The sequence below is a fragment of the Labeo rohita genome, unplaced genomic scaffold (genome assembly GCF_022985175.1).
Source record: "Labeo rohita strain BAU-BD-2019 unplaced genomic scaffold, IGBB_LRoh.1.0 scaffold_154, whole genome shotgun sequence".
NCBI classification, from domain to species: Eukaryota; Metazoa; Chordata; class Actinopteri; order Cypriniformes; family Cyprinidae; genus Labeo; species Labeo rohita.
In genome coordinates this window covers 123,468-141,255 of record NW_026127714.1, presented here as the reverse complement: position 1 = coordinate 141,255, position 17,788 = coordinate 123,468, and the positions used below count along the sequence as shown (strand labels likewise).

At 46.0% G+C, this 17,788-nt stretch overlaps 1 protein-coding gene across 2 annotated transcripts in view; it reads left to right on the top strand.

The window, feature by feature from the left end:
* Window positions 1-17,788, top strand: part of LOC127158523 (uncharacterized) — a 28,726-nt gene that overhangs the window by 5,906 nt on the left and 5,032 nt on the right. Inside the window, exons 5-7 of one of the 2 annotated variants that reach the window (XR_007826178.1) lie at window positions 10,369-10,538; window positions 11,373-11,464; window positions 12,402-12,748. Coding sequence is in view for 1 of the 2 variants with exons in the window: in XM_051101606.1 (XP_050957563.1) it covers window positions 9,533-9,625; window positions 9,848-10,055; window positions 10,369-10,538 (471 nt within the window). In the remaining variant the exon portion in view is untranslated. Of the gene's footprint in view, window positions 1-9,532; window positions 9,626-9,847; window positions 10,056-10,368; window positions 10,539-11,372; window positions 11,465-12,401; window positions 12,749-17,788 lie in introns of both variants that reach the window. The other variant, XM_051101606.1, reaches the window with a different exon arrangement.

Here is a 17,788-nt window from a genome sequence, read left to right as displayed (position 1 = left end):
GTTATACTATAATGTTACTCTCATTTTATCATTATCACCTGTATAGTACTATAAACTTGTTCAGCATCACAATCAGGAATCATGTGGGTCGAGTGCATTTAAATTAATGCTTTAGCTGCTGACAAGTTCAAGTCTCTATTGTGCTGATCCTGGTGTATAGAAAAAGTAGTGCTCATACAAACACACACACAAACACACTCTCACACTAAAGATTAAACACAATCTCAGAGATCATTCATGTTCTTCACTCTCTGCAGGCTGCGTTACTGCAGTATTGGAGAGGAAGGCTGTGCTGCTCTGATTTCAGCACTGAGGTCAAACTCACACCTGAGAGAACTGGATCTGAGAAACAATATACCAGGAGACTCAGGATTGAAGTTGCGCTCTGCTCTACTGAAGGATCCACACTGTAAACACAAGAAACTACAGTAAGTAATTAAGTAAATGCTGTCATTTATTATCTTGTGTTAAAGCAGATCTTAGTGTATTTTATCTTTCTCTGTATTTTACAGTATTTGACAGTGGAAACTTCACAAGCTCCAAACAAGTGAATCAAAACAACACGTCCTGAACAAGACTGTCACCTGGACAAATGCAGATACTGATCCAGCAGTTTATATGTGAAGGGTTTTTGTTATTAATTTTCATTTAGCCTATTTTGTTTTTCTAGTCTTAAAAATAATCAAACAAACAAAAAAGTAGATTGGACATACTGACTGCACTGTAAAAAAAAAAAGTGTGAAATTACAATATATTTTGGGTTAATAATTGCACACTGTAAAACTATTCACTATAAATTTGCAGGAACCTATAAAGTATTTTTTGTACCAGTAAAGTACTGTATATTTTTATACAGTTTATTCTGTATACATTTTGTATATTTTGTCATTTTATTGTATTTTTTTCTGAATAGAGAATTACAGTGTAATAAAAGTTATCCTGTAAATTAACAGTAAAATACTGGCAGTGTATTTAGTCGTCTTGGAATTATAAGGTGCTATCTGACATTTTTGTCAAAATTGAGTCACATATTCTTATTCTGTGACAACTTATTTACATTGTTGTAACGCCAAGCCAGCAGAGGGAGCCCTCACCCCAGTACTGCCTGCATGCTCCCTCTGCTGCTTCTACTGCTACTTCCTGTTTGGCAGTATTTAAGGACTCACCATGTGCTCACACGTCGCGAAGTATTGCCAGTTTATCCTGCCTTACCGAGCGTTTTCATACTCTGTTGGATTACCTGTTGCCGTCTTGCTTTATTCCTGATTATTGTGTTTGGATTACCCTTTGGATTTGTTTGCCTGTTTTGGACTGATTTCAAGGTTTGACCCTGTATTTACCACTTGACTACCGCTCTCTGGAATTTCCCCCTTTGTTACGTTAACTTTATTGGACTGTCAGCTCGGTATTTGACCCACTGCCTGCCTAACCTCTCTGCTGTTGGAATTACGTTCAGTCTGTATGTTTGCTGATTGCTTTAATAAACATCCGCTAATGGATTCTACTACTGCCTCAGCGTCCATGTTACAGAATACTTCGCCACCCCTGAATCCAGCGGAAGTTACAGCATACACAACACACAAAATCATGAACCCAGCGGTTTCTCGTCTCATCTGCCTTCGTCAAGGTGACAGGCCCATAGAGGAGTATGTTGAGGATTTTTGTGGACTGTGTCATCTAGTAGATTTCAATGATGTGGCACTAAAGGACTTTTTTCGTTTTGGGTTAAATGAGCCCATTAGTTCAATTCTGCCAGGGGGGAAAATTCGTTGGTCACTGGAGGAATATATCGATCATGCCCTGCTCTTAAGCGGATCCCCATACACTGTTGGGATTGCGGACGAGGGACCCCGCAATCCCACAGTAACCACCATACCACAACCAGCTCAAGCCACATCCACCAAGCCAAAGCCTGTTCAAGCTACATCCACCAAGCCAAAGCCTGTTCACGTCATGCCTGCCAAGCCAAAGCCTGTTCATGCCACGCCTGCCGCTCCAGGGCCTGCTCACGACACGCTTGCCGCTCCAGGGCCTGCTCACGCTACGCCTGCCGCTCCAGGGCCTGCTCACGCTACGCCTGTCGCCCGTCCAGAGTCTGCACCCGTCATGGCCACCAGCCCCAAACCTGTTCACAAGATGGCCGCCATTCCAGAGCCAGTCCACAAGATGGCCGCCATCCCCAAACCTGTTCACAAGATGGCTGCCATTCCAGAACCAGTCCACAAGATGGCCATCATCCCAAAACCACACCACATGATGGCACACATACTGGACTCACCCCTAATGGCAGTATGGACGGCTAAGATGGCGCTCCCTCGTGTCACGGCAGCTACCCATGACTCAAGTCAAGCTGCAGGGCCATCTTCAGAATCAGGTCAAGTTGCAGCTGTGTCTCCTGTGTCAAGTCAAGCTACAGCTGCTGCTCCAAGGTCCAAGGCTTCCAAGTCAAGCTGCAGAACCAAGTCAAGCTGCAGAACCAAGTCAAGCTGCAGAACCAAGTCAAGCTGCAGAACCAAGTCAAGCTGCAGAACCAAGTCAAGCTGCAGAACCAAGTCAAGCTGCAGAACCAAGTCAAGCTGCAGAACCAAGTCAAGCTGCAGAACCAAGTCAAGCTGCAGAACCAAGTCAAGCTGCAGTTGCTGCTCCAGGGTCAAAACCTTCCAAGTCAAGTCCAGTCCCAGGGTCAAGTCCAGCTTCAGAGCCCGGCCAAGCTTCAGAGCCCGGCCAAGCTTCAGAGCCCGGCCAAGCTTCAGAGCCCGGCCAAGCAACAGAGTCAAGTCAAGCAACAGAGTCAAGTCAAGCAACAGAGTCAAGTCAAGCCAAAGCTATTGTTCTCCATGAATCAAGCCAAGTTTCAGCTGTTCTCTATGAGTCAAGCCATATTACAGCTACTCTCCATGAGTCAAGCCTAGATACAGCTGTTGTTTTCCACGAGTCAAGCCAAGACACAGCTGTTGTGCTTCATGAATCAAGCCAAGACACAGCTGGTGTTCCCCACAAGTCAAGCCAAGTCACAGCTGTATCCCACGAGTCAAGCCAAGTCACAGCTGTATTCCACGAGTCAAGCCAAGACACAGCTGCTGTTCTCCACGATTCAAGCCAAGATGCAGCTGTTCCCCACGAGTCAAGCCAAGTCACAACTGTTCCTGAGTCAAGCCATGTTGTTCCTGAGTCAAGCCAGGTTACAGCAGATCTTCATGAGCCAAGTCAAACTGCCGCTATTTTCCCTGAGCCAAGTCAAGTCACCGTTGACCTTCACAAGCCAAGCCAAGTCACAGCTGGACTGCACAAGCCAGGTCAAGTCACCGCCGTTCTTCCCAACTCAAGTCCGGCCACGGCAGGCCTCCCTGAGTCAAGTCCGGCCACGGCAGGCCTCCCTGAGTCAAGTCCGGCCACGGCAGGCCTCCCTAACTCAAGGCAAAGAGCTATTGTCCTACCAAATCCTCATCAGGTCCCCTATAACATTTCCAATCCACCTCACGTATCTACTAACCCAAGCCACGCAGAGCCCACATTCACAAGCCACAAGCCCATAACATCAGCACCCACAAGGTCAACAGACACCCCACTAGCTACTGTGCTGCCTGTAATGGCCATAGCCATTTTTAGTGTGTGGGCTGCACACTGTGCTCCAGAGGCCTCGTCTGTCCATGAGTCTGCTCCAGAGGCCTCGTCTGTCCATGAGTCTGCTCCAGAGGCCTCGTCTGTCCACGAGTCTACGCCAGAGGTCTCCTCTGTCTATGAGTCCGCGCCAATGCCCCCAGAAGTGGCAGCTCCGGCTGCAGAATTTCCTAAAGGGGCGGCGTTTCCCCACGGACTCTTTGCCTGTCCTGTCGCAGCCATGAAGGCCGTTTATAACTTCCCTGCCTCACCTGCTCAAGCATCTGCGCCCATGCCCCCAGAGGTGTCAGCACAAGCTGTGGATCCTCCTATGGGGGCGGCGTTCCAAGATGAACTCTTTACCCGTCATGTCACAGTCACAAAGGCCTACGATGAACTCTCTGCCCGTCATGTCGCAATCAAGAAGGCCAAGGAAATCATTCATGTACACACCGCTCTGCCTGCCCTGCAATGGCTCCCTGTTACGCCTGCTCTGCCTGCCTCGCCATGGCTTCCTGCTCTGCCTGCTCTGCCTGCCTCGCCATGGCTCCTTGCTCTGCCTGCCTCGCCATGGCTCCTTGCTCTGCCTGCCTCGCCATGGCTCCTTGCTCTGCCTGCCTCGCCATGGCTCCTTGCTCTGCCTGCCTCGCCATGGCTCCTTGCTCTGCCTGCCTCGCCACGGCTCTCTGCTCTGCCTGCCTCGCTGTGGCCCCTTGTTCTGTCTGCTCTGCCTGTGTCGCCATGGCTCCCAGCTCTACCTGCTCTGCCTGCCCCACCATGGTTCCCTACTCTGCCTTTGCTCCACGGCCCTGGCCTTCCAGTACTACATGGTCTGCTACTGCTTCACGGCCCAGGACCTCCAGTGTTCCACTGTCTGTCATTGCTCTGCGGCCCAGGCACGTCAGTATTTCACGGTCCGCTATCGCTCCACGGCCCAGGTCCTCCAGGTTTCCACTGTCTGCCACAGCACCACGGCCCAGGACCTCCAGGGTTCTACTGTCTGCCACAGCCCCACGGCCCAGGTCCTCCAGTGCTTCACTGTCTGCCACCGCACCACGGCCCAGGACCTCCAGGGTTCTACTGTCTGCCACAGCCCCACGGCCAAGGTCCTCCAGTGCTTCACTGTCTGTCCCTGCTCCACGATCCAGGCCCACCTGCTCTACATGGACCTGGCCCTCCGTCCCACCCCCTGTTTTGCCTCTGTTCCCCCACCCACCTGGACTGTTGTTTGAGCGCCAGGAGTCGCTCCTGGGGGGGGGATTCTGTAACGCCAAGCCAGCAGAGGGAGCCCTCACCCCAGTACTGCCTGCATGCTCCCTCTGCTGCTTCTACTGCTACTTCCTGTTTGGCAGTATTTAAGGACTCACCATGTGCTCACACGTCGCGAAGTATTGCCAGTTTATCCTGCCCCGAGCGTTTTCATACTCTGTTGGATTACCTGTTGCCGTCTTGCTTTATTCCTGATTATTGTGTTTGGATTACCCTTTGGATTTGTTTGCCTGTTTTGGACTGATTTCAAGGTTTGACCCTGTATTTACCACTTGACTACCGCTCTCTGGAATTTCCCCCTTTGTTACGTTAACTTTATTGGACTGTCAGCTCGGTATTTGACCCACTGCCTGCCTAACCTCTCTGCTGTTGGAATTACGTTCAGTCTGTATGTTTGCTGATTGCTTTAATAAACATCCGCTAATGGATTCTACTACTGCCTCAGCGTCCATGTTACAGTTGTGATGTTTTTTTTTTTAAGTTTACATTTAGTGTACATTTCAAGACTTTTTATTTAGAAAACAAAAAGGTTCTATTCTAGAAAGTCGAACTCTAACTTGGTTCTATAAGGTTTTATTTGTGAGCCAATCAGCTCTTCGAATGCACACAAGATGACCAATCAGGATCAACTTTCTTTGTCATGTCGCTGGACTGCACCGTAACAGGGTTATGGCTAGAAGAGATACAGCTCCGGCCGGAAGTGGCGCAAAAACTCATCAGATGTGGCCAGAAGCAACGCCAAATCTCATCAGATACAGGAAAAAATTTAATGAATAGTGAATACAACGAATAGTGAAAGTAGCAAACTATTGTTTTTTCTTACTAATAATTGGTGATATAAAAAAATATTAGTGCAGAAAATTTCAACCTTACATACAAAAAAGTGGCATTACAAGCAAAGCACCATTTATACATATATGTATATAACAAAACATAAATAATACAAAACTAAAGCTTTACAAAAAAGAAAGGAAAAAAAAAAACGAATTAAAAAATAAAAAATAACTATTTTAAGAGATTCTTGGCATAAACTAATGTATGTCTCAGTCAGCGTCCATAATCTAAACGACCTATTTTATAATTATTTTTGTGGTGATTAATAAAATTGTTAAATTGTGTTTGTATGAGAGTACTCATGTCAAAGCCTCGTGGATTACACCCTTCCACTACCCAAAATAAATGTCTTCAAATGTAAAGTAAGCTGTGTGTGCTGTTATTGCAGACTAGACTTACAATTACCAGTATCTACACAATAGGGGGAGGGGAAAAAAAGAGCAAAAACACAATTTTTAGGCACAAAACCTTTTTATTTTTACTCAAACACAAATGCACACATGGACAGACACGATGCCAACCACCATAACATTCCCCCCTCTGAAAAACTGGGAAAATTTCACAAGGCACATTTTCAACATAATATTACAACATCTGGATCTTCTGAAGGCAATCAAATGACTGAAAGCATGTGGTCTGATTTTCTTTTCTGTATACTTGATGATATTGTAACTGTAGCAGTGAGCATCATTATAAATTTTCTGTCCTGTTACCTAAATTAATTTTTAGATGTTACTTAAAGGGGTCATCGGGTGCCCATTTTCCATAAGTTAATATGATTCTTTAGGGTCCTAATGAAAAGTTTGTAATATACTTTAATTAAAAATTCTCAATGGTTGTTTAAAAATACACAAATTTTACCTGGTAAAAACCATAGACTGTAAAAAACATGGATGTAGTGTCCGTGACGTCACCCGCAGGTTTCTGAAGAGCATTTTTAAGCTCTTAGTGGACGGGACTCAGTCGTCGCCATCTTGGAATCGCATCACTGCACGTCACTCCCGGATAATCGAAAATGGGCAAATAGGCGGGACATGGGTGGAGCTGGTTGCTGAAACTACACCCGCCGAGCGCGACGGTGGTGACAGCAGCGGCAATCCACCTGTCACTTAAGTGGCCACGCCCTAAATTATGCAGAACTTTAAGGCTTAATATAAATTAAACGGATGAGTTATAAAAAAAAATCACCCCCCTCACAGTTGACATGAAGGGCAAAATTAGCTATATAGACCAAAACCACTTTTTGAACCAGGCTGTAAACACATTTTTTTCTGCTGTGAAGTTGGGCATTTTAACATGGGGAACATGGGATTGACCCCCTTTTGCAGCCTACCAATGGCGGGTCATTATCAGCGGGAAAAAAAACATACACTTGTGAAATTAGGCTAAACGGCCTAGCAAACTTAAGTATAAGCTAACTCTCGGTTATATCAGCTTAAGGGTAACCTAGCGTGGAGCACTGCATTATTGTGTGGGTCAAGGGTGATTTTATCTCAGTCATCATGACCTTATGTTTCAGTCGTATCCAAAATGAGAAAATGTGAACATTATGGACGCTAAACACGCTGAAGCAGTGTAATGATTCATTCATACTCGACGCTGGAGGGCGCTCTTGCGCAGAAAGTACTAAAAAACTCCTAAAGTAATAACGAGTGACGTGCCAGGAAATCCCTAATATTGACAAAGGTATCCAGCTATTGCTGTAGCTCTGCTGAATAAAAACAGAAACGTTGTGACTGATGAAAGGACGAAAGACAAATATATGAAATATATGGTATGTGGTATATAAATAATGCAGTGTTTTTGACATAGCATTTATTACAGTATGGGAACTATGAAATATATTTTCTGCCTTATCCTGTGATAAAAATGGGAAAAAATACAGGAGAAAAATATAAAATATAGAATACAAATGATTTGTTATTGTCCAGCAGTGTAGGCTATTTAGCCAATTAAAACTAAGAAAAAAAAAAAAAGCATTATGGTATTATTACATTTGACATCTATGTCCCCTAACTTCTGATTCTGAACTGACATGAAATAACTTGGCCTAACATTACTACACATAACATTGCCTTTAAATCTGGGATGAGGAAGCCCCAGATGCACATTAGCATACAGAAAATAACAAAACATGATTTTTTTTTTTTTTATTCATTTACCTTAAGTATTTATAAGAAATTCAGAATATCTCACTAGAGGGGTACACTTTTTAAACCTTATTTTAACATAACTACTCAACACTACATGATTAACATTTTCTGTTCTCCTTCCAGATCCTGTCAAATAAGTCACCTGTCCAAATCTTGTCCGAATCTAACCGAACCCAAAGGCACTTTTAAGAGCCAAACTCTATCTATCTATCTATCTATCTATCTATCTATCTATCTCTATCTATCTATCTATCTATCTATCTATCTATCTATCTATCTATCTATCTGTCTATCTCTTGCAACCTTTGTGTCCATCTGTCTCACTAACTATATTTCTATCCATCTTTCACTCTTTATTTCACAAACTTTCCTCTCTATCTGTCTCTATATACTTGTCTGTCATATCCATCTTTGTCAGTCTGTCTGTCCTTAGTCTGTCTGTATCTGTTTGTGTTGTAATGGCGACCAAACATAAACCTGACTCACAGGATCCCCACTACCAAGAGGGGAGAGCATGGCATGGCTCTTGAACTGAAATTAGACCATGCTCTAGCTGAAGCCATGGTAAGATTTTTTATATACCTAAATCATTTTATACTTGAGCATGCGAATGGGGGATAACGTAAAGTAAAAATGTATTGAATGTAGAAGAAGGATGAGTGCAGGATATGTCATGCAGGTATGTTGCATGGTAAATTTAAGTAATTGACATCTTATAATGCTCATTGGTGAATGTAAATGAGGGGATTTTTTTTATTAAAGAATGGAGCTCCATCCCTCCGAGTTACAGAGCCTTGGATAATCTATGGCAAGGCTCATTTTAAGACATTCAAAACCTTACTAACACACTATGTTGTGTTTTCCTTTCACTAATTACCTGTCTTTTGGATCCAGTACCTTTAACAACATCAGTCTTACAAGAAATTTTTACTCCACACACACAGACATCATCTGTGGAGAGGAAACGTGCACGCTCTGAAGGAGACCCTCCACAGACCTCCAGAAGGGACCTTTTAGGGCGCGGCAAGGCAAGCCAAGGGGGAGGCAAGGAGGGTGACGGCAAGCTTCAGCTCCAGGTTATGTCTGAATTATGTAAATGGTGAACCAAATCAAATTAGAACACTGTAATTAATTGTTTAGAGTTTAAAATGTTACAATATCTAAAAGACATTAAAACGTACATAAACCTTTCGGTGGCACTATAGTGGTTATGCACAACAGACTTCCGTATTCTGCTAAACAGTTCTCGTTGCTTCTGGTTCACATGTTTTGCATATGTCTCGTTAAATATGAAGCTATTTTACTTAAGTTGCCTTCAAAGTAGACACTAAAGATGATCTTAACCAATGTCCTTTTAACTAACATTTATATATAAAAATCGAAAAAAATGTCAACAATAAAAACAGCCAACTCGTTTAACTGATTACCTTAAAAGTCCATCGATATCGCCATAATACAGTACAGCTATTAACACGTTCTCTGACAAGCGGAAGCAATGATACCTGTTTTGAGGTTTGGTCAGGTGACATTCGGCATATATCCTGTTGTAGAAGACATTACCAAGTACTTAACAGAAATATGTCTGATTTCACAAATTGTTCAGCTTTGGGTTGAAAAAATAAAACATGAATACAATGATAGTATAACATGTTATTCTTCTATGTACTGTTTTACAGTCACACACCCTCCTCTTGAGTACTCCTCATCATCCAGTGTGGACGTCCCACTTACTGTACCCTCAGCAAAACTAAATCCTCAAGAGGAATTTGGTAAATCACATCAATTTAGAAACCATGTGTAATTAAAGAAAAACTGCTTAGACAAAACTGACAGTGCAGTAAATGGATTAAGAACACAATTTATTAAGTATTTAGGCTAGTTTGGAACTGAATCATGGAATCATGTGTTTATGCTAAATATTTATTAGTTGACTTTTAATTGGTCCTCATCTAAATTGACCTCTATGACTTTATTTTATATTTTCTTTACAGAAAAAAATATGGAGAGGCTCTCTAATATTTTGGCATCTTATCCTTCTGCTGAGCCTCAAAGAAGCTCTGCATCATCATGGTCTTTTCGGCAGCAGAAAGCCTCAGATCGCTGGAAAGAAGCAAGACCATACCACCTAAAATGCCTTATTGCAAAAGAGGCTGTTGGTCATCCATTGTGTTGGCTTTGCCATGAGCCTGCTGTTATTAGGTTGGTTTTCATGAATATTAAACTTTAATTACCCAGCTTAGGCTTGCTGAGAAATAAAGTGCCCTGCTATATAGGCTAGGATGCATGTGTTTTAGGGTGGTATAAAACTTGGGCACCCCACATTTATGGGAACCACATTTATGAGAAAAGTAAATCTAGGACCTTCTTGCTGTAAGGTGCCAGTGCTAAACACAATACAATTAAACCTAGTGTATAACTAAATTTGGAATAGCTTAAACTGAGTGTGTTATACTTTATGTGAGTTATTCACCTGAAATAATATATTATTTTTTTTTTTTTTTTTTCTCCCTAGGTGTACAGAGTGTCTTCCCGAGGAGTGGTTCTGTGGGGAGTGTGATGTATTACGTCACAAAAAACAGCCACTCCACAACAGGGAATGTGTCATTCATGGATTTTTTGAAGCCATTCCACCAACCTCATATGCCATTAAAGGGGAAGATGGATATCGCATCCATGAGCAAGGTTTAGTGTGTTCTCACGAAAGCCATCATTTTGCTGTTCATGTGTGTCTGCAGCCAGTTACAAATAATCTAAATTAGTGATTTTTTTTTTTTTTTTTTTTTTTTTTTTTGCATTTTGCCGACTGTGAAGGTGCCAGACTGCTCCTGTGAAAGCACCAACTTCACCATTTTACCAGGCAAACCAGTAATTTTAATTACCATCAATGGTAAAAACAATTCACTATTTAGATTTCTATTGTAGATTTGATGTTTTTCATACTTGTGTGCTGTGGCATTGTGCTTACAATTGCAGTCATGTCAAAACCTATGGTATAGCACACGGTATTGTCATTAGCCAAAACAAAGACAGACCAAAAAAACAAACCAAAAAAAGTTAGTCCAATTAACACAGCTGTTAGAATTTAGTGAATTTGACAAATGTAAACGATGTGTGATACCAAAGCCACTGGAAGGCAAGCCTGCAACCTTTAGCCAAAAAAGCTACGGTGTAGAGAAGGAGAGCAGATGTCAAAGGAGGAGAGGCTTCACTATGCTGAATAAACAGCTTTTTTGAGGAAATAGCTTATCATTTATTGAAGTGACAGCCTATCTGCTAATCTTCAACATGTTTTACACTAAACAGTAGTTTTGGATTGAACTATTTTTAGAGTTTCAACTGGAAAAAAAAAAAAAAATGTTTTATAAGCTTACAGCACTTCCCATTCATTCCTATGGTATCCCTAATCAGTGAAATTGAATGATGTCAAGGCTGCAGTGTGATGGTTATCAAGACACACTGTGCAGAAACACGCAACTGTTGTAAAATTAATTTTTAAATGTACTTTTTTGTTCCAAGGACGTTTTGACTTGCATCCGCCACTATATGTATGTCAAACGTGCCAGCATCAGTGGACCCCTGAATTGAAGGACCTCAAGATTGGCAGAAGAGTAAGTGTAATTACTCATATTATAAAATTTCTTAAGCAGACCAGTGTTGGGCTAGTTACTCAAAGAATGTAATGTAGTACTCATTACTAGTTACTCTTTTCAAAAGTAATATTGTTACTTTACTTATTACTTTCTGGCAACAGTAATACGTTACTAGTTACATTACTTTTTTCTTCACGTCCCACAGCAGTTGTAACTGTGTATTTTCCACATAAAATTCTTCTAGAACAACATATTTCTGCCTCATCATTTGGCCAAAATCCACATTGGATTGCAGTTTTTACAGACACTCAATAGTGATTGGTAGTGACATTCAAGTAGAAGTGTTGTATTAATCTCATTTATTGTCATGTGTAGCTTGAAGCTAATTGTAATTTCTTTGTTACCTATATACAATTATATTTCATTATGTATTTTATCAAATCACATATGTTTGTTAGAAACCGTTTAATTTTTCAAAAAGATTTTTAATTATAGTGATATAATGTACCACATGCTGATCAGAGGGATGTGGGTGGGATGTAATGCCAGAGAAAAGTAAAGCCTTCCACAACAGTGCTCAGGTCATCTTGTTTTTTTTCCTGACAAAATCAATATAACACAATATTTCTATCTGATGATTATAAGCTTTTCCATATTTCAAGCTTGCCTGCTGCACTGGGGACATCACATGCATGTGTGAGTTGTGAAAATTATGAAAATCTAGGAATTATTTGTTTGTTGGATTTTAAATCAGCAGTGTTGAGGCATCAAAAGTAACTAAGTAACTAACCATTTTTTTATGGATGGTAACTGTAATGTTGTTTCTAAAATCATATTAGTAATTAGTTACACTACTAGTTACTGAAAAAATCATATTAGTAATTAGTTACACTACTAGTTACTGAAAAAGTAATATTATTTGATTGTTGTGTTTGTTACTGTATGTGTGTCATAGACACAGGGAAAAGGCACATGTGGGGACTCCCAGTGGACAGCAGCAAGGGAGACATCGAGGAGGGCTTCCAAATTGGATGAAGAGGGGATGGAGGTTGCTGTGTGTCGCCACAGATTCCTTCTGAAAGCCCTTAATATGTACAGATTGTTTTGTGTATCCTTTTGCTGTGTGCACTTGGCCTGTTTTGAATCATACAACGTCCTGATTATTGTGTAACACTGTTTATCAGACTTGTCAGAGACTCCAGGATGAAACGGCAAGGCTAGCTGAACTAAAAGCAGAGTTGCTTTGCACAGATAAAGTGGTGTCACAATGGCTTTCTGATGTGAAGGAATGGGCAGCTGGCGGTAAGCATGAAGCTCTGAATCACATGGTAATCAGGAGAACACGAGGCGGGTGGTCAGCCAGGCAGTGAGCCGGCATTCAGCTTAAATAAGAAGCGAAGTGCTAGCAGGGATGCAGGAAGTAGGGCCTCTCGTTCCCTCGGGAACCATGGTTAAATAACCTGGGACGTTCCCCTTCAGGAACTCGAGCTGCGTCAAACGCTTGGGGAACGCTATACCCACGCCGCCCTAGTTACAAGTCCCTGCCTAGTGTGTGTGCTAGTAGGACAGGAGAACAGAGGAGCCAGGAGTGAGAGGTCTAGATCATAAAATCTGACAAAGGTAAGGGGGGACCACCAGAGCGTTGCAGATGTCCTGCAAAGGACACCAGAAATAAAGGCTTTAGAGGAAGAAATGCCTCGAGTAGAGTGGGCCTTAACCCCCAATGGAGAGGGAAGGCCCGAAGACTCATAAGAAAGAGTGATGGCATCCACGATCCAGCGGCTAAGGGTTTGCTTAGAAGCAGGGAGGCCCCTTTTAGGGGGGCCGAAACAGACGAACAATTGTTCTGATTTTCTCCACAGGGCAGATCTGTGAACGTATGTGTCCAGTGCTCGAACTGGACACATACAGTTAAGCTTTTGCTGGTCCGAATCCCGAAAAGGGGGAGGACAAAAGGCCTGAAGCACAACGGGCCGTGGTGGTACAGAGGGAACCTTCGGTACGTACCCTGGTCTAGGGTACAGAAAAACTTTGGCCATGCCAGGGGCAAAGTCCAAATGTGAAGGGGCCACAGAAAGGGCCTGAAGATCTCCTACTCTCTTTAGCGAAGATAAAGCTAAAAGAAGAACTGTCTTAATTGACAATAAATGGTCAGAGGACTCTTCGATAGGCTCAAAGGGGGGCCCACAAAGAGCCTCTAGCACCACGGCGAGGTCCCAAGTAGGGACCCGAGGTCGTACAGGAGGCCTCAGCCTCAGCGCACCGCGGAGGAAACGTACGACAAGGGGATCCTTGCCCACTGAAGTGCCACCGAGAGGGGCGTGGTAGGCCGCAATAGCCGCCACGTAAACCTTTAGGGTGGAGTGGGCTAACCCTGTGGAGAACCGATCCTGCAAAAACTCCAGCACTGTACCGACTGGGCAGTTAACTGGGTCTTGCTGGTGGTCTCCACACCATGAAGTGAAAAGTTTCCACTTCAGGGCGTACAATTTCCTCGTGGAGGGAGCTCTGGATTGGAGGATGGTCTCAACAACCTCAGTTGAGAGACCGGAAGCTATGAGGCGTGCCCCCTCAGGGGCCACACCCATAACTTCCACAACTCCGGGCGAGGGTGGAAGATGGTGCCTCCCGCTTGCGAGAGGAGATCCCTCCTGACGGGAATCTCCCATGGAGAGCCGTCGAGGAGGGAAATTAGGTCCGAGAACCATGCTCGGGCCGGCCAGTACGGGGCTACTAATAGAAGACGGACCCCGTCCCGGCGCACCCTCTCCAGAACTCCTGGGAGCAGAGCGATCGGGGAAAAGCGTACAGACGAAGCCTCGGCCACGTCTGTACCATGGCATCCAGCCCCAGTGGAGCTGGATGAGACAGAGAGAACCAGTGGGGACATTGCGCATTCTGCTGAGTCGCGAAGAGGTCCACCTGAGCCTGGCCAAAAACTCTCCAAATCTGCTTCACCACCTCGGGGTGAAGCATCCCATCCCCGGGCCTCGGCCCCTGCCTCGACAGGATGTCTGCTCCCGTATTGAGATGCCCAGGAATGTAAACTGCTTTCAGTGAGAGGAGTTTGTCCTGGGACCACACAAGGATCTGGTGCGCCAGCTTGTACAAGGGGCGCGAACGCAGACCTCCCTGGTGGTTGATATAATAGACCACCGCTATGTTGTCGGTGCGCACCAACACATGGCGGCCTATTAGGTCTGGGAGAAAGTGTTTCAGAGCTCGAAACACGGCCAGCATCTCCAGGCAGTTGATGTGCCAGGAGAGATGCCGACCGCTCCACAGACCGCGGGCTGGGTGGCCACTCATGACCGCACCCCAACCGGTGAGAGATGCATCCGTCGCTAGCGTTACGCGGCGACCAGGAGCTCCTAACACCGGGCCCTGAGACAGGAACCAAGGTTTCTTCCACATATCTAAAGCACGTAGGGCTCGCCGCGTGACTTTGATCATGCGGAACGGGTTTCCCCTCGGGGAGAACCCCTTGGTCCTGAGCCACCACTGTAGGGGTCTCATGTACAGCAGGCCAAAAGGTATCACGTTGGACGCAGCTGCCATCAGACCCAGCAGTCGCTGGAACTGCTTTACAGTGAGTGACCGGCCTTCTTTCACTCTCTTGACTGTCGTGAGGATCGACTCGATCCGAGCAGGTGACAAACGTGCCTGCATCGTGGTCGAATCCCACACCACGCCCAGATAAGTGGTCCTCTGTAATGGAGACAGCACACTTTTCTTGGCGTTCAGTCTCAACCCCAGCTCTTTCATATGGGCGAGAACAACATCTCGATGTTGAACCGCCATGTGCTCTGATTGAGCCATAATCAACCAATCGTCGATGTAATTGAGTATGCGGATGCCCCGGAGTCGCAGCGGAGCCAGAGCAGCATCCACACACTTCGTAAAAGTGCGGGGGGAGAGTGCTAGGCCGAACGGAAGAACCCGATATTGGTATGCTTCGCCCCTGAAAGCAAACCTTAGGAACTTCCTGTGTTGAGGAAGGATGGAGACATGAAAATAAGCGTCTTTCAGAACCAGTCCTCGGACCTGATTTGTGACACAACTTGACTGACTGTCAACATTTTGAACTTCAGCCGCATGACTGAGCGGTTCAAATGTCTTAGATCTAAAATAGGACGCAGACCCCCATCCTTCTTCGGAACGATGAAGTATCGGCTGTAGAACCCGGATTCTCTGTCCTGAGGAGGAACCACCTCGATGGCCTCCTTCCTGAGGAGAGATACTACTTTTTGTTCCATTACCAGACCCTGCTCGGGGCCCACCACAGTGGGGAAGACCCCGTTGAAAGGAGGAGGCGGAGCACCGAACTGAATGCGATAACCCCGCTCTACAGTATGCAGGACCCATGCAGATACATCTGGCAGTAGTTTCCACGCTGCCAGATAATCTACTAAGGGAACCAGCCTCTCGAGACTGGTCTCTGGATGTTTCTGAACTGCTAGATCGGTGCCCTGTAGCGGCGCACCGGCAGGAACTAACCGAACTAACTGTTCTAGAGACCCCCGCAGGGGTGGCGAGCCCCCCAGCTCCGCTACGTTGCCGGGCGGAAGAGACTGGGGGGGCTCGTCGGAGACATTGGTCTCCTGAGGGCACTGAGGAGAGACGGACACCGTGGAATGCGGTGCTACCCGCCTCTCCCCAGCAGGGGCTGCCCTCAGCGGTCCTGCACGAATGTCAGGACCGCTTCGCCGAGGACCTCTTCGCCTGAAGCACAACCCTCAGGTCGGGCTTCGGCTTAGAAGTCCCGGCTTAGAGCGTCGCTGATCTCGGTCCCGCTGCGGAGGAGCACGAGAGGCGACGCTCTGCTTCTGACTCGCCCTATGTGAGGAGCTGGCACTCGGCTGGGGCTGCTCCCGCCCAGCAACCCCAAGAGCTAGAACACGACGAGGGAGGAACCGCTGAAACGCCTCCGCTTGTTTACGGGCCTCCTGGTACCTGTCGACGACGGAATTGACGGCGTCGCCGAACAGGCCAGAAGGCGCAAGCGGGGCGTCTAGAAGGAAGACCCTGTCCTTCTCCTTCATGTCAGACAGGGTCAACCATAGATGTCTCTCCGCCGCCACCATAGCTGCCATGGACCTGCCGATGGCACGGGCGGTCTCTTTGGTGGCGCGGAGAGACAAGTCAGCGGCTCTCCTTAGCTCAGAGATGTTATCCTTGCTAATTTCGTCGCGCTCACCTAGCTCTTTTAGCAGATCAGCCTGGTATGCCTGCAACACCGCCATGGTGTGCAGACAAGAACCAGCCTGACCCGCTGCCGAGTACCCCTTACCCACTAGCACTGATGTTGTACGCAGCGGCTTAGTGGGTAAGACCGGAGCCTTTAGAGACGATGACGCCTCGGGAGACAGATAGCTTGCAAGCGTCTGTTCTACCCGAGGGATCGCTCTATAACCGCGCTCTGTTGTCCCCGCCACACTCCCATAGTAATCCGAGGCGGGGACAAAGAGACGTGAAGGAGGCGGACGATTACGCAGGAAGCGTTCATCTAACTTACTTCGCTGCGGTTCGGCTTGTTTCTCGGCGGGCCAATCGATATTTAATTTAGCTACCGCACGAGTAACCACCTCCAAAAGCTCCTCGTATTGGGGCGAGTGTGGGGCCACGGCAACGCTTTCATGTTCAACCTCCTCAGAGGAAGAAATGAGAAGCGTTGAGGTTGAGGTTGAGGCTGTTCCCTGGGTGGAAGGAACCGCAGAACGGGCTTCCGATCCCTGAGAACGGGCCCCGGATCTACTAGGTGAGGAGGGAGATAGGGGTTCACCCGTCTCCATTCCCTCTAGTAGATCCAGCTGCGAACCCCACGAGTGCAGCTGCCGCTCCGCCTCGGCGGAAGTGGGGCCAGACCCACGAGGAACGCTGGTGAAGGCTCCCTCCGCAAAGAGAGCCTTCCGGGAGCGGAGAGCACGCAGGGGAAGCCGCTCGCAATGCGGGCAGTCGGCCCCCTCGAGAGCCGACTCTGCGTGATCCGCTCCCAAGCAAACCACGCACAAGCTGTGTGTATCCCCGCTCGGAATAAAACGCGAGCAGGGAGGAACACACGGCTTGTAACGTGGATTGCTCTTATGTTTTAATTTCCTACACACTTTGGACATCGTGTCTCAAATAAAAGTGGTACACTGGCACCAAAAACAGACACGTGAAAACACACACCATACACAGAGCGCTTCGCTGAATAAATGAAGCTGAATGCCGGCTCCGGCGCACGTGCTTTTAAGCTTCCTGGTCCGTGACGTCACCCGCCTATGACGTCTCGCTTCTCTATTGGACTGATTACACATGTGATTCAGAGCGTGCTCACGCTGGAGGCGTTCCCCAAGCGTT